The sequence below is a fragment of the Schistocerca americana genome, chromosome X (genome assembly GCF_021461395.2).
Source record: "Schistocerca americana isolate TAMUIC-IGC-003095 chromosome X, iqSchAmer2.1, whole genome shotgun sequence".
NCBI classification, from domain to species: domain Eukaryota; kingdom Metazoa; phylum Arthropoda; class Insecta; order Orthoptera; family Acrididae; genus Schistocerca; species Schistocerca americana.
In genome coordinates this window covers 672,107,691-672,132,429 of record NC_060130.1, presented here as the reverse complement: position 1 = coordinate 672,132,429, position 24,739 = coordinate 672,107,691, and the positions used below count along the sequence as shown (strand labels likewise).

Below are 24,739 nucleotides of genomic sequence, written 5' to 3'. Positions count from 1 at the left end.
TGCCTAGGAACGATAGGTAACAGTAAATTCTGAAACTTCCTCGGAGATTAAAACTGTGTTCCGGAACGAGACTCGAATTTGGGACCTTTGCCTTTCGCGGGCAAGTGCTCTACCGTCTGAGCTACCCAAGCACGACTCACGCCCCCTCCTCACAGCTTTACTTCCGCCAGAAACTCGTCTCCTACTTGCCGGAAGTAAAGCTGTGAGGACTGTGTGTGAGTCGTGCTTGGATAGCTCAGATGGTAGAGCACTTGCCTCCGAAAGGCAAAGGTCCCGAGTTCGAGTCTCTGTCCAGCACACAGTATTAATCTGCCAGGAAGTTTCATATCAGCGCACACTCCGCTGCAGAGTGAAAATCTCACTCTGGAACAGTAAATTCTGTTTGCTTGGAATTAGAACGATGGTAAAAATCTGGAATACTGCTTACCTTACTCTTCCCACTTCGTGAAAATAAGAGTCATCTTCACAGTGGGTAGTCGTGCAAAAATTTGAATTGAGAGATCTATTATTCGTAAACAATAAATTTGTGTATCTCGCGGCACGAGGCAGCAGGCTTGATGAGATGTTGAAAACATTAATTCCTTCCACCTCGCTATCACTGCCACTGGAAGAATGCCTTCTTTAATGAAACCTAAATCTTAAGGGATTATAATCTGTATCACAAAAGAAGAATGTCAGCGTCCAGTTACTTGACTGCATAGGTGCGCCTCAATTAATATTAGGGTAGACAGCATCCCAACGACAGTCTTACAGTTTGTAGGATACTGCGAGCCCCTCAAACGCAGACACTTTAGCGTCTAGTCTGTCCTACGCTCAATGATATTCCTGCTCTTGCATCCTAGTTACTACACCTTGTAACTACTGAGAAGTAAGCTTAATAAAATGAAAACAAATGTTATATCGTGAGCAGATACAGTTGTAAGATTAGATTCTTGTTAAACCAAACTGCAGCAGCTGTTGAATAATCCTTCATTAGCACAACCGCTTTCACAACCTAAAATAGCATCAGGTACATATTCAAATCATTTACAGCGAAACGTAGAAATTATTGGACACCCCCATCACGCAACTTGACTGACTGTGTACATGGAGGCGTCGAATAATTTCTGCGCTTCGCTGTAAATGATTTGAATACGTACTTGATGATATATCTGTAGGTTGCAAAATCGGTTTTACTAATAAAGAATTATCAACAACTGCTGCAGTTTTGTTTAACATGAAAAAAAGGGTGTTTGGGAAGCAGGTAGTTAGCTACAATAAAAAGATCCAAGTTATAATGAGCCATTAAATTTGATTACGAGCGGCATTGTCCTCTTTGAAGCTGACGTCTCACATTAGCAAGGGATTCATAATTACAGTCGTCGTTGGTACCTATTATTTTTGACAAGAGCACACAAAAGGCATCTTCTGGCGAATGTCTTCCCTTGTACGCCATTAAAGATACTTCAGTCAATCATATTAACCATTATCTTTAGGCCGAGCGGTCTAAGGCGCTGCAGTCATGGACTGTGCGGCTGGCCCCGGCGGAGGTTCGAGTCCTCCCTCGGGCATGGGTGTGTGTGTTTGAGCTTAGGATAATTTAGGTTAAGTAGTGTGTAAGCTTAGGGACTAATGACCTTGGCAGTTAAGTCCCATAAGAATTCGCCGGACGGAGTGGCCGTGCGGTTCTAGGCGCTACAGTCTGGAGCCGAGCGACCGCTACGGTCGCAGGTTCGAATCCTGCCTCGGGCATGGATGTGTGTGATATCCTTAAGTTAGTTAGGTTTAATTAGTTCTAATTTCTAGGCGACTGATGACCTCAGAAGTTAAGTCGCATAGTGCTCAGAGCCATTTGAACCATTTTTGAACTTTTGGTCAGGTGAATACAGGGTTATAAATACAAAATCAAATAGGGGTAATGCAGGAGTAGGTTTAATAATGAATAAAAAAATAGGCTTGCGGGTAAGCTACTACAAACAGCATAGTGAACGCATTATTGTGGCCAAGATAGACGCGAAGCCCATGCCTACTACAGTAGTACAAGTTTATATGCCAACTAGTTCTGTAGATGATGAAGAAATTGATGAAATGTATGATGAGATAAAAGAAATTATTCAGGTAGTAAATAGACTTCAGAAAATGTACAAATCTGTAAAATAGTAAATAACGAAATTTGCACTGCCACAGAGGACTTAGGAGTCTCTAAAAGAAACACTCGCTTGCCTGAGTATTGTAATCTGTGCCAAAAGACCGGGCATTAATATTTCAAAAATGTTTAGAAATTTTCGCAAGCGCAAAGCCATGCACTGGAATCACTTACCCAGCATGTTCAAACAGCCTTCTGACTCGAGAACGAGGACCTACAGTTGTTCTAAAAATCCTCACAACGAGAAATCGTACTTGCACACACAGCCAGTAGTCACTTCTTACACAAAACGTTACTTTCGAGTAATCAGTGCGAAATAATAACCTGCCGCTATTTAGATGCTGTTTCGGACCCTCTGCACGGTGTCCGAAAAGCATTAGTACTTCAAAATAGACTTGGCCACTGTTTCTACGTTTCGATACAGTGTATCGATACGTGGAACTGTTTCGGTGTTTCGGAACGGCTGTGGTTCACTGTTTCGAAACAGTGGTGTTTCATTAGGCTCTGTGTCGGACGAGATTGGGGCTCGGCACAGGTACTGAAACACAACGTGCCACTTCATCAAACACTTTCAAGAGTGTCGAAATATTTTTGACAAGCAATAGCATGAAGCTTAAGATATCCGAAAATAAAGCTTCGTTTCTAGCTGACTGTCCTATTTCGAAATGGCGTAACATCTGCTTTATAAACACTAACGAAACAATAAAACAACGCATACTATTCACATTCAAATTAACAAATATGTGAAAATCATTCAGTTAAATTACACTTTTTTTTTATAACATACGCTTCTCTGTTCATGTACAGTAATCATATTAAGAAACGCAAGTAAGCCTACAACAATTTGAATAAAAAAAGGCGTAGAGTGAGAGTTATAAGACATATACATAAATTTGATGTAGGTATAATTGCAAGCAATCTGTTTGACATATCACTGATAGTGTAATGGTGAACGGGAAGGGCTGGGAAGCATGGTGAATTTATAGTAACGGTTCGAAACACCTTGAAAGAAAAAATTTTTTCTGTTATATTTTGTTATTTATTCGAATTATTTGGCGTTATTTGTGAGTCTATAGTCACTGTGCCTATTATCCACAATGATTCCCTTTGTGCGCATGGAAATTAGCATACTAACGGAATGTGTCCGCAGCTCGTGGTCGTGCGGTAGTGTTCTCGCTTCCCACGCCCGGGTTCGATTCCCGGCGGGGTCAGGGATTTTCTCTGCCTCGTGATGACTGGGTGTTGTGTGATGTCCTTAGGTTAGTTAGGTTTAAGTAGTTCTAAGTTCTAGGGCACTGATGACCATAGCTGTTAAGTCCCATAGTGCTCAGAGCCATTTGAACCATTTGAACTAACGGAATGTGGGAATCCCAGTAGCATATCCGTTGTTTCTGCAGTTTGCTCCCACCTCCAGTTCTGTTCGTGGTGGTTCTTCTGTCTTCAGCTATGGCTGTCCTCAGCCAATTGAAAAGTATGAAAGTCACTCGACACGAAAGCAGCGCATTTGCTGCAGGAAATACGAAACTGCCAAGACGCCTAAGTGATAGTTTCATGCTTTCTGCGATATGATTATTACTCTCGCACCTCATTTTTGTTTATATGGACATACTTATACAGTAGACATTCAAGATGATGAAATGTGTAGGTTTATTAGATAACAAAACACAAACTGTTTCGAAACAGCGTATCAAAGCACTTCATTGTACTGTTTCATTTGTTTCGAAACAGTTATGTGTTTCAGTTTGCCCATGTCTACTTCAAAACTACTAAATTAGCCCCGAAATGATTTGTTTCAGCGTCCTTGCAGGTTACCTGCCTTTACAACGCGGTTCGGTAGCGACTTGAGAGCGCAAACACCGGAGCTATCACCCCTCTCCACTACCCGTACGCTTCCGCACCGTGAGTCACATGAGACATACTCAGTTTTGCAAATGAATGAATGCATACTAAATCTTACAGAAGCACCAAAATCTTGAGGTTCCGTCCTCCATTACCTTCTTCAGTGTGTTATTAAAATAAATAGTTCTTAGCCTGAAAGATTAAGAACCTACAGGAACTATTTTAAGTTGTTCGCGGCATAACGAGAAATCGCATTGCAGACCAGTTCGGGGATTCCCTTCCGATGCTGCCGTTGTTCATGCTAATTAGCTCACGGATTTGCCGACGTGAAGATTGTTGTAGGAAATTCTAGTTACCCTCTGATTTCATGCGCAAATGACACAACCATCAACTGCTGGCCATATTAACTACAGAAGCTTTGCCGCCAGATCGACCCAGCGCCTTCTATACGTAACGCCCTGACGAATGACTGCCGAAAACCATTTCATTTTCACTGTTTTACATGAATTTAATTATAAATAAATAGTTTAATCATCTCACCTTACGGGTGGCGTGATTTCTTCTCTTCACGTTTAGGTGAAACTTTTTACAATATTATTATTACCACACATTATTACTGTGAGTTTAAATAAAATTCAGAGATAGATATAGGGTAAGATACTTTTTATACAATACTGTGTTACTTAGTCACTGCGTTACAATGTGAATGGAGTTAATAATAACAACCTATGACAGATAGCTCTAGTGTCTCGAGTAACGTTAATTATGTTGCTCAGACAATGGTTTCAAAATCGAGATGCATAACTTCTTTTATGAGTTAAATTAGCGAAATAAAATGTTATTAGACATTACCTTGAAATATGCGTGAAAGTAATGAAATAAATTTTAAAAAATGAGAATATATTGCTGAATAGACAACTTATCAGCGCTACTGGCCATGCGCGATCTGAAACCGCCACTGCCTTCTATTTAACCATTGACACATTTTTAACACGTGTTTTCTGTGTTTGCGATAACATTATTTATCTGCTACTACAGAATGGCACTACACTTATGGTAATATTAAAATAAATATATGAGGTGTAACTTGGACAGAAAGTTGTTGCAATCAGTTTATCAGTGAAAGGAATATTTTACCTGTTGATATTCATCCTTTTGAACGATTCAGACAACTCCGTAATAGAGAGATATTGCTGGCGTGACAGTTGAGTTGCTGCATCTTGTAAAACAAAATCTAGTAACAGTTTCGGTACCCTCGCTTCGTTAGATTTGTTTATTATTACTTTTATTTTCGCTGTTACTGGCTTTACAACTGGAATCATAAAAAAAGAAAAAAGATGGTTACAGCATATCTGAAAGAACAACACTTAGTTCAAATCTGTCATAATATCCACTAACAGGAGCAAAGAATACCTGAAGCACGACATGTATTTATGTTTTGCAAAATGTTATGCTGACACCGCCGCAAACAGTCATATATTGATCTTTATTGTACATAGGTTGTAGCAAATAATTAGCCATTAGGAAACACTTACTGAAATCAAAATCTTCGTTATTGGTACTGAACATTTCCAGACCTCTTCTCATCTCATTTCTCCAGTTGTACTGGGCAATATCCTGCATTAGCATTTGTGACACAAGTCCGCTCGCCGATGTTTTAGGATTCCAATAGACCGAGAAAGATTCCAGTCTAATAAGCTGGTAGAACGATGTAGCGTTCTGAGCTGTGATTGCTGGTTTCCACTTGCTGAAAATTATGAAGGGAAATTTTTACGAGTGATCAGTGAACAAAAATTCGTGTAATGCTGAAGTCCACACTGTATAAAATAATTTTTTCTTTATTACCTGTTGGTTGTTTCGAGGGAGACATTCTGAACACAGAAACCACAAAAAAATGGGTGATCTCGATTTGTGATAGTGTCTTCATAGCGAATATGTATATTTCGAAAAAAGATCTGCAAGTTGTTTATTATCGTGGTAAGAAGACTTTCAGTGAAAGTCTTAGAATCCTCTGGACCTATCAAGCAAACATAAGACAATATATACTAAGACGATGATATTTAGGTGTAATAATAACAAAGACAAAACAAATTGAAAACCAAATATTACAACTAGAAGAACGTAGCGAGCGCGCGTGTGTATGTGTGTGTGTGTGTGTGTGTGTGTGTGTGTGTGTGTGTGTCTGCGCGCACGTGCAGAAAAATAAAGCAGAGATACACGTTTCACTTAATTCGTCAGACAAAAACACAGGAGACGTCTTATTTCTTAGATGCTTTATGACTGAGAGAAATGAGAATATTCATGTGCTGAAAACTTGTCTCCGCTCAATGCACATAATAATGTACATTTTATGTCACGGAGTCTGTGTAATTACGACGCAGCAATGGGGCTGTTACAAACACTTTTTGTTAAAAAAAATACCGCACTTCACGGGAATTATCAAGCTGTGTGTTGCTCTCAGCGCTGAAACAATAACTTCAGTTGGCAAGTTCCTTAACATCAGCTGACATGTCTATTGCAAAACGTCTGCAAAAAGCTACCGAGTGAAAGTTCAGAGCGAAGACAAATATTATGTATGACGTTATTTGTTGCTTTATCAGTCACTCTTCTCTTCGCTTTTTACATTTCTGACTTAATTTCCAATACATCTAGTTTGGGAAGTCTGTTTGTGGGACTGACATGTAAGTTTGTGCGTCTTACCTGACCCTAGTAAACTTTCCGCTTCAAGGTCTTCCAGTTTCTTCCGTTTTGCTGCTCGCATAAGCCGTTTCTCTTTTTCTGGATCATACTCTCTGTCGAGGACAGGTCCAGCGATGATATAAACATCCTACGAAAAATTAAGTCAAAGTTACTTGAACAACATATGCCAAGTAATGAATTTGCAATAACAATTCAAGTTGGATATTGTTTATCCAGAAGGTGAAATCGGGTTTTACAGAGAGAGAACTGAAAAATTTTAATGGCTATGATTAATAAATGAAAGAACTGAAAAGTGAAGTAAGCACGAGCGTCATTCTCAGACCATTTTACCAGTTTTGAAATGTCGTATTTAGTTTTCTTTTGTACTTTAAATAATGGGAATATTACACAGTTTTAGTTTTGAGGAGCCATTCTAATATTCCTCTGTAATTATTTAAGCAAATCACAGAAATTTAAGGAGGACGACAATTTTTTTGGATTAGGATTCAGTACTTTAAAGAGTGTGATTCATCTCACATAATGTTAACAGCGTTCCTTCAACATCTGCCATGGCAACAATGAGTTGCATTTTTCCTAAGCCTAGGCCTATTAGCCCGAAGCAGAATATACCTAAATTATCAGAACAAATTCCGACGAAAAATACGCCCCCTACCATCTGAAACATAGGCACATACTGTCATCTACACAAGTCTCATAAAATAAAGCTCTCTATCAGAGAAGATAGGCTTAGGTGTATATCCAGGGTACGCCTCTGGCCGAACGGGAGGGGGGCGCCAATACATCATTCCGTCACCTCCATTTTTAGTATGCTGCAGATAACTGGTAGTTATAGCAATAATAAAGTATTTTAACATAATAATAATACTAACATCGAAATGGAAGATATTGAGCAAACCAATCGCGGAACAGAAAAGCGGCTATAATCGCTTAGTGGTGGAAAGGATACAGTGCCTGATGACGTACCTGGAAGATTCTACAAGGATTATGCGAAAAACATTGCTCCCCGTCAAGCTGCAATTATCGTGAATCGCTGCAACAACGAAGGGTACCTAGCGACCGGAAAGAAGCGCAGATCATTCCCGTTTACAAGAAGGGTCGTAGGACAGAAGCATGTAAGTATAGACCTACTCGTAGGCGTCAGTCTGTTGCAGAATTATAGAACGTGTTTTATGCTCAAGAATTACGACGATTTTGGAGAATGAGTATTTCCTCTATAAGAATCGACATGGTTTCCGCAGAGATCCTGCGAAACTCAGCTCGCTCTATTCCTCCATGAGATCCACGGCCCCGTAGACAGCGGCGCTCAGGTTGCTGCCGTGTTCCTTGACCTCAGGAAGGCATTTGACACCGTCCCGCACTGCTGTTTAGTGAAAAAAAATACGAGCTTACCGATTATCGGAGCAGATTTGCAACTGGATTCAAGACTTCCTTGCAGATAGAACTCCGCACGTCGCTCTTAAAGGAAAAAAATTGACAGGTGTAAAGGTAATTACGGCAGAAATGCAAGGAAGTGGGATAGGACCGTTACAGTTTACAGTGTATGTAAATGATCTACTATGAAGCTTTGGAAGCTATTTAAGACGATGCGGTCGTCTGCAAGAAAGTAGTAACGCCAGAAGACAGTATCGATTTGCAGGATGACCCACAGAAGATTGATTGATGGTGCAGGCTCTGGCTATTGACTCTGAACGTAAATAAATGTAACATATTGCGCATGCTTAGGGAAAGAAATCCACTACTGTACCAGTGCACTATTGATCACAAATTACTGGAAACAGTATATACCCAAAAATGTCTAGGAATAACTATCAAGAGCAATCTTAAGTGGAATAACCACAGAAAACAAATAGTAGGAAAAGCAGTTGCAAGACTGAGATTCATAGTAAGAATATTAACGAAATGTAAAAAAAAATGGCTCTGAGCACTATGGGACTTAACTTCTGAAGTCATCAGTCCCCTGGAACTTAGAACTACTTAAACCTAACTACCCTAAGGACATCACAAACGCCGACCGGTGTGGCCGAGCGGTTCTAGGCGCTTCAGTCTGGAACCGCACGACAGCTACGGTCGCATGTTCGAATCCTGCCTCGGGCATGGATATGTGTGATGTCCTTAGGATAGTTAGGTTTAAGTAGTTCTAAGTTATATGGGACTGATGACCTCCGATGTTAAGTCCCATAGTGCTCAGAGCCATTTGAACCATTAGACATCACAAACATTCATGCTCGAGGCAGGATTCGAACCTGCGACCGCAGTGGTCGCGCGGTTCCAGACTGTCGCGCCTAGAACCACTCGGCCACTCCGACCGGGTTAACGAAATGTAGCTCATCTACGAAGGAAGTAATTAAAAAAGCGCTTGTTCGACCGATTCTTGAGTATTGTTAATCAATCTGGGATACTTAGCTTGTAAGAAATGAAAAATTAATTAGAAGATCTGCAGCTGTCATTTTTAACATTTACTTCACTTACGCCAAGGGTTTCGGTGTTCCATTACACCATCTTCAGTTCCCTTGACCAGTGTAAATTGGCAGGAAACTTATCTCGTGTGCAGTCATAACAGGAGCCAATATTGTAAAACCTGTGTCCGTAAACCTTTATTCAAAGAACGAATCAGAGGAAATTACAATCAACAGAAGGTACAAATAAATAACCGATAGGGAAGAGGAATTATATAATTTCCTACGTTTCATTCTTTGAATAGAAATCTACGGACGCTGATTGTATAATATTGGCTCTTGTTACGACTGCACACGAGGTTGGATTCCTCCCAGTTTACATTGGTCCACGTAGGGATACGGTTATCTCTGAAATAACCAGTTTTCGGTTACACAGGTTCTTTTCCTCTCCAGTTTAACTTGACTGTTAAAATCACTGAAAATAACCGATTTTCGGTTTATTATTGCTATTACTCCCAGTAAACTTCGAACAGAGACGGCAAAATTCTAATGAAGGTGAAGGAGTAGATCACGATCGATATGGGGTCGATGTTGCTGCGGAAATCGGTCTCATTGTCTCCGGCAAAGATTCCGAAGGTGAAGGAGACGGGCGCGCTACAGCGTGAGCGAAAGGTCACAAGATAATGATTTTTGCTGCATCATCACTTTCAGATGGTATCAGTTTTTCACCCTCAAGTAACACAAAATTAAAGATTTAATTACCATCGCAAAAATCAACTGCAAAATGACTAGTCACGATATCATTATAAGGAAAAGTGTGAGGTTATCTACATCGGTGTGAGGAGGAATCCGTTAAATTTCGGTTACACGATAAATTACACGAATTTAAAGGCTCTCATTTCAACTAAATACCCAGGAATTACAGTTACGAACAACTGAAATTGGCACGATCATGTAGACAATGCTGTGGGGAAGGCAAATCAAAGACTACCTTTTATTGGAAGAACACTTAAAAGATGTAGAGGGTCTACTTAAGAGACTGCCTGCACTAGGCCTGTCCGTCGTGTGCTAGAATAATGCTGTGCGGAGGATTAACGGAGGACAACGAGAAAGTCCAGAGACGGGGAGCTCGTTTATTATTATCACGAAATAGGGGAGAGAGTGTCACTGATTGGGTAAGAGAGTTAGGGTGGCAGTCATTATCACAAAGGCGTTTTCACTGCGGCGAGATATTTGCACGAAATTTCAGTCACCATCTTCCTCCTCTGAATCATCATCATTTCATCCCTATCGACGCGCAAGTCGCCGAAGTGGCGTCTAATCGAAAGACTTGCACCAGGCGAACGGTCTACCCTACGGGAGGCCCTCGTCACACGACATTTCATTTCCTCTGAATGCGAATATATTTTTTTTTCTCCAACCTAGATCGGGAGAAATTATTATCGTAATAACGTAAGAGAAGTCAGAACTCGTATAGAAAGATTTAACTGTTCATTTTTCCATGTGTTGTTAGAGTGTGGAACGGTAGAGAAATAATAATAAATTATAGGTATGTGAATCAAATTTACCTTCTCTTCTAACGAACATTGTGGATGTTTTCTCCTTATGTGACGTCGCAAGTTTGTTGCGAGTCCTCCCGTTTTTATTCTTTTAAAGCAAATAGACCATTGTACTTCACTGCTTCTGCTTTTCGCAAAATACTTCCATCCTCGGGTTCTGCAATACCATATCATTGATGTCCGAAGACTACCGGGAGGAACTAGCGCACAGACCAAATCTTGCATTCAACACGTACACGTTTATGGTATGTTAGGCCATGCCACACGGCAAGAGGTACATTATTGTCTCGGCAAATGCTGTACCGGTTGTTACGTCGTCTCTTTGCTGCTAGTTTGTAACTATAGGCGTTGTTATTAAAATACCGCTGATAGCTTTTTCTGAATTCTGTAATAAACCAATATTTTGAAGCAATGGAAATTTTATGAATAAGCATTAGAAATTTTTTAAAGAAGTTTTATTTAAAAACCAAAAATTTTAATTTCGTACTCGGGCTTTCTTACGTGGTTATTAGTAAAAATGTGAAAAAAAACTGATATAACCGAGACGAAACGAATACCGAAAAATGCCTGTTATCCAGAAATAAAATACCGGTATCGGTTTCAAAAAAAAATGGCTCTGAGCACTATGGGACTCAACTGCTGAGGTCATTAGTCCCCTAGAACTTAGAACTAGTTAAACCTAACTAACCTAAGGACATCACAAACATCCATGCCCGAGGCAGGATTCGAACCTGCGACCGTAGCGGTCCTGCGGTTCCAGACTGCAGCGCCTTTAACCGCACGGCCACTTCGGCCGGCGGTATCGGTTTAACAGGTCGGTTTTTCCCATCGCTAGGTCAAGGTGATAAAGATGGTGTAATGGAACACCGAAACTGGTTGTGCACACAAATCGAATTCAAAAGTTACAGTTGTAGCTGTTTCAAGTTTCATTTCATATTGAACCGCCGAAGTGCTTGAAACCGTCAATTACAAGAATGAACATGCAAATATCTTACCAGCATAGAGGAGATAGAGAAGATCCAACAACGATCAGCGCGTTTCGTCACGGGATCATTTAGCTGGCGAGAGAGCGTTATAAAAGGCTAGGAGCAAATTGAGACGCGTATAGCGCGTGTGGCGCGGCTCAGCGCAGCGCGCGTTTTTGTAACATCGAAGGTTCAAATGGGACCGCGCAATTGCTGCACGACGGGACTCGGACGCGAGACGCTCCTGCGCCAGGTCGCGCAGCGTTGTGGTTGAGGCACAGTTCCTCGCGCCGCGCTTCAAGCCAGCACTGCGGGAAGGGTGAGTCGAGGAGCGGGAAGGCAGTCCTGCCATATGCTCACTTCGGCATGGCCATATGGCCAGCGGATGTATACGTATTGCCCTTGCGAATAATCAGCATCACGGTATACTGAGTTTTATGGTCACTGAGTAGTGTTTCGCCGTTTAAGCGCTCCATTTCTTTTCATTAATTCATAATAGTTATCTGTTACACATATCAGTATACTTTTTGTTTGTTTATTCTTTTGTCAATAACAATTCACAGTTCAATAACTGGTGAACGAAACTTCCTGGCAGATTAAAACTGTGTGCCGGACTGAGATTCGAACTCGAGACCTTTGCCTTAGTCGGCCGGTGTGGCCGGGCGGTTCTAGGCGCTTCAGTCTGGAACCGCGCGACCGCTACGTCGCAGGCTCGAATCCTGCCTCGGGCATGGATGTGTGTGATGTCCTTAGGTTAGTTAGGTTTAAGTAGTTCTAAGTTCTAGGGGACTGATAACCTCAGATGTTAAGTCCCATAGTGCTCAGAGCCAGTTTTTGAACCTTTGCCTTTCGCGGGCAAGTGCTGTACCAGCTGCGGTACCGAAGCACGACTCACGCCCCGTCCTCACAGCTTTACTTCCGCCAGTACCTCGTCTCCTACCTTCCAAACTTTACAGAAGCTCTCCTGCGAAACTTGCAGGACTAGCACTCCTGATGAAAGGATATTGCGGAGACATAGCTTAGCCACAGCCTGGGGGATGTTTCCAGAAAGAGGTTTTCACTCTGCACCGGAGTGTGCGCTGATATGAAACTTCCTGGCAGACTAAAACTGTGTGCCGGACCGAGACTCGAACTCGAGTCTGCCAGTATGCCGGCACAGTAGCTCAGCTTCTCCGACGAGAGGGCTGTTTGCTCTCTGTAATAAAAAAACTGAGTAAAGTAATCAACGATCAACTTGCACGGATGGCTTGTGGCGTCCTCCCAGACCAAACGTAACGAACATTAGCAACGGAAAAAAAAGAGCTGGTAGGGCACATACCCGCGAAAGGCAAAGATCCCGAGTTCAAGTCTCGATCCGGCACACAGTTTTAATCTGCCAGGAAGTTTCATATCAGCGCACACTCCGCTGCAGAGTGAAAACCTCATTCTGGAAACTGGTGAACCATTAGCTCCTGTAAGTATATTTTTTGCCTCCACAATGTGTTCAGGTCGTAAGAAGGGACAGACGATTCATCGTGATGGTAGTGAATAAGGAAGTAAGGAATATTTTAAAATCCCGTGATCTAGAAGCAAGGCAGGGAAGTAAAACAAGGTTATATACTTGATGTCTGTTATGCTGGATTATCTCTACAATCTGTTACAAAAAGTCGAAAAGGCGTAATTTCCACAGGTATGACCCATTTGTGCTCTTGCTAAAAAGCGTCCGACATATGAAGTACATAAGTTTCTCTAACATTATTTGGATATGGATGTAATAAGAGACGTTATACTACGTACATGTGGACATCACATTTCCACTGCAAGCTAGAAACAGTCGAGAAGCCCTTATGTATAAGAATGTTTTAATCGGATCGTCGCGACGAGAAAAAGCATTTCAGTGGTCGCATACACACTATCAGCATTAATAAACTAATTACACAACAGGCTACACAAATGAAGTAGTGGTTGGTATTACTACGAAAGTGTGAATATCGTAAAAGAGTGTGGTGATTTGATATATTTAATTTGTTGAAATGTATTGCTGACAAAGACAGATCTGTTTTCATGACAATGTTTTTCGAACGACGTGAATTCTTCCTCTCACGAAGCACACTTAGCAAACTTCTGCATTCCTGACGTGCGCAATATTCTCAGCTGCTGACGATACACTGACAATTGTGTTGTGACACGTACCAATTTTTTACTTCTATCAATAACATGCCATGAACCATGGACGTTGCCGTTGGTGGGGAGGCTTGCGTGCCTCAGCGATACAGCTGGCCGTACCGTAGGTGCAACCACAACGGAGGGGTATCTGTTGAGAGGCCAGACAAACGTGTGGTTCCTGAAGAGGGGCAGCAGCCTTTTCAGTAGTTGCAGGGGCAACAGTCTGGATGATTGACTGATCTGGCCTTGCAACACTAACCAAAACGGCCTTGCTGTGATGGTACTGCGAACGGCTGAAAGCAAGGGGAAACTACAGCCGTAATTTTTCCCGAGGGCATGCAGCTTTACTGTATGGTTAAATGATGATGGCGTCCTCTTGGGTAAAATATTCCGGAGGTAAAATAGTCCCCCAATCGGATCTCCGGGTGGGGACTACCCAAGAGGACGTCGTTATCAGGAGAAAGAAAACTGCCGTTCTACGGAACGGAGCGTGGAATGCCAGATCCCTTAATCGGGCAGGTAGGTTAGAAAATTTAAAAAGGGAAATGGATTGGTTGAAGTTAGATATAGTGGGAATTAGTGAAGTTCGGTGGCAGGAGGAACAAGACTTTTGGTCAGGCCGGCCAGTGTGGCCGAGCGGTTCTAGGCGCTTCAGTCTGGAACCGCGCTACCGCTACGGTCGCAGGTTCGAATCCTGCCTCGGGCATGGATGTGTGTGATGTCCTTAGGGTAGTTAGGTTGAAGTAGTTCTAAGTTCTAGGGGACTGATGACCTCAGATGTTAAGTCCCATAGTGCTCAGAGCCATTTGAACCATTTTTGAACTTTTGGTCAGGTGAATACAGGGTTATAAATACAAAATCAAATAGGGGTAATGCAGGAGTAGGTTTAATAATGAATAAAAAAATAGGCTTGCGGGTAAGCTACTACAAACAGCATAGTGAACGCATTATTGTGGCCAAGATAGACGCGAAGCCCATGCCTACTACAGTAGTACAAGTTTATATGCCAACTAGTTCTGTAGATGATGAAGAAATTGATGAAATGTATGATGAGATAAAAGAAATTATTCAGGTAGTGAAGGGAGACGAAAATTTGATAGTCATGGGTGATTGGAATTCGAGAGTAGGAAAAGGGAGAGAAGGAAACATAGTTGGTGAATATGGATTGGGGGAGGGCAATGAAAGAGGAAGCCGTCTGGTGGAATTTTGCACAGAGCATAACTTAATCATAGCTAACACTGGGTTCAAGAATCATAAAAGAAGGTTGTATACATGGAAGAATCCCGGAGATACTAGAAGGTATCAGATAGATTATATAATGGTAAGACTGAGATTTAGGAACCAGGTTTTAAATTGTAAGACATTTCCAGGGGCAGATGTGGACTCTGGCCACAATCTATTGGTAATGAACTGTAGATTAAAACTGAAGAAACTGCAAAAAGGCGGGAATTTAAGGAGATGGGACCTGGATGAACTGACTAAACCAGAGGTTGTACAGAGTTTCAGGGAGAGAATAAAGGAACAATTGACAGGAATGGGGGAAAGAAATACAGTAGAAGAAGAATGGGTAGCTCTGAGGGATGAAGTAGTGAAGGCAACAGAGGATCAAATAGGTAAAAAGACGAGGACTAGTAGAAATCCTTGGGTAACAGAAGAAATATTGAATTTAATTGATGAGAGGAGAAAATATAAAAACGCAGTAAATGAAGCAGGCAAAAAGGAATACAAACATCTCAAAAATGAGATCGACAGGAAGTGCAAAATGGCTAAGCAGGGATGGCTAGAGGACAAATGTAAGGATGTAGAGGCTTATCTCACTAGGTGTAAGATAGATACTGCCTACAGGAAAATTAAAGAGACCTTTGGAGAAAAGAGAGCCACTTGTATGAATATCAAGAGCTCAGATGGAAACCCAGTTCTAAGCAAAGAAGGGAAAGCAAAAAGGTGGAAGGAGTATATAGAGGGTCTATACAGGGGCGATGTACTTGAGGGCAATATTATGGAAATGGATGAGGATGTAGATGAAGATGAAATGGGAGATACGATACTGCGTGAAGAGTTTGACAGAGCACAGAAAGATCTGAGTCGAAACAAGGCCCCGGGAGTAGACAACATTCCATTGGAACTACTGACGGCCTTGGGAGAGCCAGTCCTGACAAACCACTACCATCTGGTGAGCAAGATGTATGAGACAGGTGAAATACTCTCAGACTTCAAGAAGGATATAATAATTCCTATCCCAAAGAAAGCAGGAGTTGACAGATGTGAAAATTACCGAACTATCAGTTTAATAAGTCACAGCTGCCAAATACTAACCCGAATTCTTTACAGACGAATGGAAAAACTGGTAGAAGCCGACCTTGGCGAAGATCAGTTTGGATTCCGCAGAAATGTTGGAACAAGTGAGGCAGTACTGACCCTACGACTTATCTTAGAAAATAGATTAAGGAAAGGCAAATCTACATTTCTAGCATTTGTAGACTTAGAGAAAGCTTTTGACAATGTTGACTGGAATACTCTCTTTCAAATTCTAAAGGTGGCAGGGGTAAAATTCAGGGAGCGAAAGGCTATTTACAATTTGTACAGAAACCAGATGGCAGTTATAAGAGTCGAGGGACATGAAAGGGAAGCAGCGGTTGGGAAGGGAGTGAGACAGGGTTGTAGCCTCTCCGCGATGTTATTCAAACTGTATATTGAGCAAGCAGTAAAGGAAACAAAAGAAAATTCGGAGTAGGTATTAAAGTCCATGGAGAAGAAATAAAAACATTGCGGTTCGCCGATGACATTGTAATTCTGTCAGAGACAGCAAAGGACTTGGAAGAGCAGTTGAACGGAATGGACAGTGTCTTGAACGGAGAATATAAGATGAACATCAATAAAAGCAAAACGAGGATCATAGAATGTAGTCGAATTAAGTCGGGTGATGCTGAGGGAATTAGATTAGGAAATGAGACACTTAAAGTAGTATAGGAGTTTTGCTATTTGGGGAGCAAAATAACTGATGATGGTCGAAGTAGAGAGGATATGAAATGTAGACTGGCAATGGCAAGGAAAGCGTTTCTGAAGAAGAGAAATTTGTTAACATCGAGTATAGATTTAAGTGTCAGGAAGTCGTTTGTGAAAGTATTTGTATGGAGTGTAGCCATGTATGGAAGTAAAACGTGGACTATAAATAGTTTAGACAAGAAGAGAGTAGAAGCTTTCGAAATGTGGTGCTACAGAAGAATGCTGAAGATTAGATGGGTAGATCACATAACTGATGAGGAGGTATTGAATAGAATTGAGGAGAACAGAAATTTGCGACACAACTAGACTAGGAGAGGGGATCGCTTGGTAGTACATATTCTGAGGCATCAAGGGATCACAAATTTAGCATTGGAGGGCAGCGTGGAGGGTAAAAATCTTAGAGGGAGACCAAGAGATGAATACACTAAGCAGATTCAGAAGGATGTAGGTTGTAGTAAGTACTGGGAGATGAAGAAGGTTGCACAGGATAGAGTAGCATGGAGAGCTGCATCAAACCAGTCTCAGGACTGAAGACAACAACAACAACAACAACATCAATATCAACTATTTTATCCGCGAATCACGCATTGTCAGTTTGGCAAGGCGTAGGTGAGTAACCAGCATCAGGCGTGTGCGTGTCATTCCGCCTGAAGGGTACGCTCATCGTGACTTTGATACTGCTCAGATGAAGAAAAGGAGTAAAATACTTTAGTAAGTTTCCATTCCAGTCGCTCAGTGTTAAAAATACAATGGGTTATGGTATTCAACCAAAATTCCAACAGAATTGCCGATTTATGATTGTGTGAGTTGTTAATCGTTTTTCGTTCGAAGAAGTATCACCATTTACGAGTAGCGGCCACATTTCTCTTGTTGACAGGTTTGATAGTACTTCTTTTGCCAAAATACAATATCATTTGCACGCACTCTTTATTGCAGCAGCTATTGTGACAGAATTCTGAAACAGTGTGTCTCATTAAACAAGTAACTGGCGACCAGAGAACTCAATAACTTACGAAAAACCTCATTGTGTCGCTTTGTGGTAACATAAGTGAAGAAATTTCATGTTTATTTTCATGCTACGAAACTCTTGTCTCACTAACTGTCGATAACTCTTAAAGAATTACAGTCACTGGAATGAAAAAAATAAAATAGAAAATACTTCTGATATATCGTCGTAGATAAGAAAGTTCAGTGTGTTCACGAACTGACAAAGTACTTTCCTCCTTGTGTACCATCACTCGCCAAAATCTCGTTTCGATGTCTCGAGCGGTTTAGGAGATATGAGAGATGTAAGAATATTTCATTCCCGTAGGCGTGAGATCGGGAGTAAATGCGCTACATAGGATCCATTTTCTTGAGATCGGGGTCAGATAGAGACCTCCTCCCAAGTCTAAACAAAAATTCAATGTGTTAGCTAAATTTCATACGCAGCAACATACGGTGTAATACGCACCAAATGGCTCTGAGCACTATGGGACTTAACATCTGTGGTCATCAGTCCCATATAACTTAGAACTACTTAAACCTAACTAACCTAAGGACATCACACACATCCATGCCCGAGGCAGGATTCGAACCTGCGACCGTAGCAGTCGCGCGGTTCCGGACTGAGCTCCTAGAACCGCGAGACCACCGCGGCCGGCTGTAATACGCACCAAACGCAAAATCATAGTGACCCCAAATTGTCTTTGCAAACTTTTTGAGTTTTGCGTAGTGTCTTACTAAAATGTGTACATCACAATAAGCATGACCATTAGCGAGATGATGGGCACGTCGCCACGAAGCTGACATATAACGCTACAAGAAAGGCGGAAAAACAAACACCAGTGCAGACGTTACAAGAGGGGTGTTGTGCATGACGGAGAGGTTTGCTATAGGAATTTCGGGACAGCACTTTCCGAGAAGAGTCGGAAAATATATTACTTCCTCCCACATACATCTCGCGAAATGACCACGACGATAAAATTCGAGAAATAAGAGGTAACACAGAGGCTTGCCAGCAATCATTCCTCCTACGCGTCATTCGGGGGGCAGTTAATGGTATCAGAAGTACCCTCCGCCACATACCGATACGTGGTTTGCGGAGTAACATGTAGATGTAATTTCTCATATTAGTACTTACTTCATAGCTTTAATATAACTCCCAAGAAATTGTAGTTAAGAGAAATAAATCATTTTAAAAGCATTCGTCGAATAATTTGAGAGGCATGATGATTCACGCAGTTGATTTAAAATAACAGCAGTAATCTGTCACAGCGTCATTGTTTGGACGAAATACCGAAAGCTGCACCCACCCTCATCAGTATTTCACTAAGCACCAATACTGTGAATACAGCTGTACACACTAGGACTAGTTCGGGGAAGGCCCTTTCTTTCAGCCGCTTACGCCTACGTTCGGGAAAGGCAGTCTTCATTGTTTTTTTTCTTAGTGCGTGGTCTATCCCTTCCCGTTTTGTCTTAAGTCAATTTGCTATCGTTTTCTAGCACTAACTGTGGACGTAGGAAACATCTCGCAATTTGTTGTTGGCAGAGGGTTATCGTCAGCCTGTAACCCGTTGAAATTGCCGGGCTGGAATGTTTTCTACTGCCTGTCAAGCCGCCACTGAAAAGTGCCCCACTTTCTACATCTACGTACATACTCCGCAAACCACCGTACGGTGCGTGGGGGGAGGTTACCCTGTACCACTACTTGGGATTTGCTTTCCTGTACATTCTCAAACACAGCGAGGGAGAAAAGACTGTCACTTTGGCGGCAGTAGAATCGTTCTGTCAGCTTCAAATGATTGCTCTCTAAATTTTCTCAGTAGTTTTCCTCAAACAGAACGTCGTCTTCCCTCGAGGAATTACCACGTGAGTTCCCGAAACATCTCCGTGATACTTGCGTGTTGTTCGAACCTACCAGTAACAAATCTAGCAGTCCACCTCTGAATTACTTGATGTCTTCCTTCAGTCCGATCTGGTGTGGATTCCAAACTCTCGACACCACACAAGAATTGGTCGAATTAGCGTCCTATATGCGGTCTCCTTTACAGATGAAAGTCTCTTTCTTAAAATTCTCCCAATAAACCGAAGTCGACAATTCGCCATCCTTACTACAATCCAAACATACTCGTTCCATTTCAAATCGCTTTGCAATGTTACACCTAGATATTTAATTGACGTGACTGTGTCAAACAGCAAAGTACACTACAGGCCATTAAAATTGCTACAGCACGAAGATGACGTGCTACAGACGCGAAATTTAACCGACAGGAGGAAGATGCTGTGATACGCAAATGATTAGCTTTTCAGAGCATTCACACAAGGTTGGCGCCGGTGGCGACACCTACAACGTGCTGACATGAGGAAAGTTTCCAACCGATTTCTCATACACAAAGAGCAGTTCACCGGCGTTGCCTGGTGAAACGTTGTTGTGATGCCTCGTGTAAAGAGGAGAAATGTGCACCATCACGTTTCTGACTTTGATAAAGGTCGGATTGTAGCCTTTCGCAATTGCGGTTTATCGTATCGCGACATTGCTGCTCGCCTTGGTCGAGATCCAATGACTGTTAGCAGCATATGGAATCGGTGGGTTCAGGAGGGTAATACGGAACGCCGTGCTGGATCCCAACGGCCTCGTATCACCACCAGTCGAGATGACAGGCATCTTATCCGCATGGCTGTAACGGATCGTGCAGCCACGTCTCGATCCCTGAGTCAACAGATGGGGACAACAACTATCTGCACGAACAGTTCGACGACGTTTGCAGCAGCATGGACTATCAGCTCGGAGACCATGGCTGCGGTTACCCTTGACGATGCATCACAGACAGGAACGCCTGCGATGGAGTACTCAGCGACGAACCTGGGTGCACGAATGGCAAAACTTCATTTCTTCGGATGAATCCAGGTTCTGTTTACAGCATCATGATGGTCGCATCCGTGTTTGGCGACATCGCGATAAGCGCACATTGGAAGCGTGTATTCGTCATCGCCATACTGGCGTATCACCCGGCGTGATTGTATGGGGTGCCATTGGTCACACGTCTCGGTCACCTCTTGTTCGCATTGACGGCACTTTGATCAGTGGACGTTACATTTCAGATGCGCTACGACCAGTGGCTCTACCCTTCATTCGATCCCTGCGAAACCCTACATTTCAGCAGGATAATGCACGACCAAATGTTGCAGGTCCCGCACGGGCCTTTCTGGATACAGAAAATGTTCGACTGCTGCCCTGGCCAGCACATTCTCCAGATCTCTCACCAACTGAAAACGTCTGGTCAATGGCGGCCGAGCAACTGGCTCGTCATAATACGCCAGTCACTACTCTTGATGAACTGTGGTGTCGTGTTGAAGCTGCATGGGCAGCTGTACCTGTACACGCCATCCAAGCTTTGTTTGACTGAATGTCCGGGCGTATCAAGGCCGTTATTACGGCCAGAAATGGTTGTTCTCGGTACTGATTTCTCAGGATCTATGCACCAAATTGCGTGAAAATGTAATCACATGTTAGTTCTACTATAATATATTCGTCCAATGAATACCCGTTTATCGTCTGCATTTCTTCATGGTGTAGCAATTTTGATGGCCAGTAGTGTGCTGATGGTGTATTCGAATATTACGTGATTTTTTTCCCTACTCACCTGCATTAACTTACATTTTTCCACATTTAGAGCTAGCTACCATCTAGAAATTTTGTCTAAGTCATCTTGTATCGTCCTAGAGCCACTCAACGGTGACACCTTCGCGTACACCAAACAGCCCCAGATTGCTGTCCACCCTGTCCGCCAGATCATTTATATACACTCCTGGAAATTGAGATAAGAACACCGTGAATTCATTGTCCCAGGAAGGGGAAACTTTATTGACACATTCCTGGGGTCAGATACATCACATGATCACACTGACAGAACCACAGGCACATAGACACAGGCAACAGAGCATGCACAATGTCGGCACTAGTACAGTGTATATCCACCTTTCGCAGCAATGCAGGCTGCTATTCTCCCATGGAGACGATCGTAGAGATGCTGGATGTAGTCCTGTGGAACGGCTTGCCATGCCATTTCCACCTGGCGCCTCAGTTGGACCAGCGTTCGTGCTGGACGTGCAGACCGCGTGAGACGACGCTTCATCCAGTCCCAAACATGCTCAATGGGGGACAGATCCGGAGATCTTGCTGGCCAGGGTAGTTGACTTACACCTTCTAGAGCACGTTGGGTGGCACGGGATATATGCGAACGTGCATTGTCCTGTTGGAACAGCAAGTTCCCTTGCCGGTCTAGGAATGGTAGAACGATGGGTTCGATGACGGTTTGGATGTACCGTGCACTATTCAGTGTCCCCTCGACGATCACCAGTGGTGTACGGCCAGTGTAGGAGATCGCTCCCCACACCATGAAGCCTGGTGTTGGCCCTGTGTGTCTCGGTCGTATGCAGTCCTGATTGTGGCGCTCACCTGCACGGCGCCAAACACGCATACGACCATCATTGGCACCAAGGCAGAAGCGACTCTCATCGCTGAAGACGACACGTCTCCATTCGTCCCTCCATTCACGCCTGTCGCGACACCACTGGAGGCGGGCTGCACGATGTTGGGGCGTGAGCGGAAGACGGCCTAACGGTGTGCGGGACCGTAGCCCAGCTTCATGGAGACGGTTGCGAATGGTCCTCGCCGATACCCCAGGAGCAACAGTGTCCCTAATTTGCTGGGAAGTGGCGGTGCGGTCCCCTACGGCACTGCGTAGGATCCTACGGTCTTGGCGTGCATCCGTGCGTCGCTGCGGTCCGGTCCCAGGTCGACGGGCACGTGCACCTTCCGCCGACCACTGGCGACAACATCGATGTACTGTGGAGACCTCACGCCCCAAGTGTTGAGCAATTCGGCGGTACGTTCACCCGGCCTCCCGCATGCCCACTATACGCCCTCGCTCAAAGTCCGTCAACTGCACATACGGTTCACGTCCACGCTGTCGCGGCATGCTACCAGTGTTAAAGACTGCGATGGAGCTCCGTATGCCACGGCAAACTGGCTGACACTGACGGCGGCGGTGCACAAATGCTGCGCAGCTAGCGCCATTCGACGGCCAACACCGCGGTTCCTGGTGTGTCCGCTGTGCCGTGCGTGTGATCATTGCTTGTACAGCCCTCTCGCAGTGTCAGGAGCAAGTATGGTGGGTCTGACACACCGGTGTCAATGTGTTCTTTTTTCCATTTCCAGGAGTGTATATGGAAAGTTACAGCGGTCATATCACGCTTCCCTGATGCACTCCTGACGATACCCTTGTATCTGATGAACACTCATCCTCGAGGAAACGTACAAGGTTCTGTTACTTAAGAAGTCTTCGAGACACTCACACATCTGGGAATCTAATCTGTATGTTCGTACCTTCATTAACAGTCTGCAGTGGGACACCGTGTCAAATGTTTTTCGGAAATCTAGGAATACGGAATCAGCCTGTCGCCCTTCATACATAGTTCGTAGGATATCATTTGAAAAAAGGTCGAGCTGATTTTCCCACAGTCTATGTTTTCTAAAGTGTGCTGATTCGTGGACAGAAGATTTTGCGTCACAAGGAATTTTATTATATTCGAACTGAGAATATGTTCAAGAATTATACAGCAAGCCGTTGTTAAGACTGATGGTCTGTGATTTTCCGGGTCCGTTCTTTTACCCTTCTCGTATTCAGAAGTCACCTACGCTTTTTCCAGTCACTAGGGACTTGGCGCTGGGCGACAGATCGCGATAAGTATAAACTAAGTAAGGGGCCAATGCCATAGAGTAGCCTACTCTTTGGAAAGCAGAACTGAGACTGCATCCAGACTTGGCGACTTATTTGCTTTGAACTCTCTCAGTTCTTGTTCTAGGCCATGGATGCTTATTACTATGTCCTCCATACGAAAGTCTGCGCGTTGGTCAAAAGATGGTATGTTCGTACGATTCTCCAGCGGAAACGATTTCTTAAATGCGAAGCTTAAAACTTCGACTTTCCTTTTGCTATCATCTTCTGTCACGCCAAACTGGCCAATGAGTGACTGTATAGAAGCCTTTGACCCGCTTAGTAATTTTACGTAGGACTAGAATTTACTCGGATCTCAGCCAGATCTTTTGCTAAGGGCCGGGCGGAGTGGCCGAGCGGTTCTAGGCCCTCAGTCTAGAACCGCGCGACCGCTACGGTCGCAGGTTCGAATCCTGCCTCGGGCATGGTTGTGTGTGATGTCCTTAGGTTAGTTAGGTTTAATTAGTTCTAAGTTCTATGGGACTGATGACCTCAGAAGTTAAGTCCCATAGTGCTCAGAACCATTTGAACCATTTTTTTTTTCCTAAGGTATGGCGGTGGTAATTGTTGTATGCTTCCTGGATCGATCGTTTTACAGCTGCACGAATTTCTACTAGCTGTTGCCTGTCGTCTTTTGTGCGTCCTCTTTTGAACTGAGAATGGCTCTGAGCACTATGCGACTTAACTTCTGAGGTCATCAGTCGCCTAGAACTTAGAACTACTTAAACCTAACTAACCTAAGGACATCACACACATCCATGCCCGAGGCAGGATTCGAACCTGCGACCGTAGTGGTCGCTCGGCTCCAGACTGTAGCGCCTAGAACCGCCCGGCCACTCCGGCCGGCGAACTGAGAATGATACAGCCTCTCCTTCCTCAGTATTTTTCGAATTTCGTTGTTAAACAACGGTGGGTCTTGTCCGTCCTTAATCCAATTACTCGGCACAAACTTCTCTAGAGCACGTTTTACAATCCGTTTAAATTTGGCGTATAATTCCACTACGTCCACCACACTGGAAGTAAATGATGTCAGTTCATTGTCTAAGTGGGATGTTAACAATTATTTATCTGTAGCTACAGTGTCTAAAATATTTCCATTGCGTGTAGACTGTGGAACTTGCTGCTCAAGACAGTTTTCCAAAACCTGTGTTCAAAAGTACTTCGCAATGAATCCATAGTCTTCCAACTCCGTACTTGGTAGGCTACTCGCCTCCAAATAATATTGCATGATTTGCGTATTTTC

General features: G+C 43.2%; 1 protein-coding gene across 1 annotated transcript in view; it reads right to left on the bottom strand.

The window, feature by feature from the left end:
- The window catches only part of LOC124555746 (vacuolar protein sorting-associated protein 13A-like), a 689,798-nt gene that overhangs the window by 591,841 nt on the left and 73,218 nt on the right, over window positions 1-24,739 (bottom strand). Inside the window, exons 3-6 of the mRNA XM_047129770.1 lie at window positions 6,665-6,791; window positions 5,810-5,981; window positions 5,500-5,711; window positions 5,102-5,276 (exon numbers count right to left, since the gene is read on the bottom strand). Of these exons, the coding sequence (XP_046985726.1) occupies window positions 5,102-5,276; window positions 5,500-5,711; window positions 5,810-5,981; window positions 6,665-6,791 (686 nt within the window). The remainder of the gene's footprint in view (window positions 1-5,101; window positions 5,277-5,499; window positions 5,712-5,809; window positions 5,982-6,664; window positions 6,792-24,739) is intronic.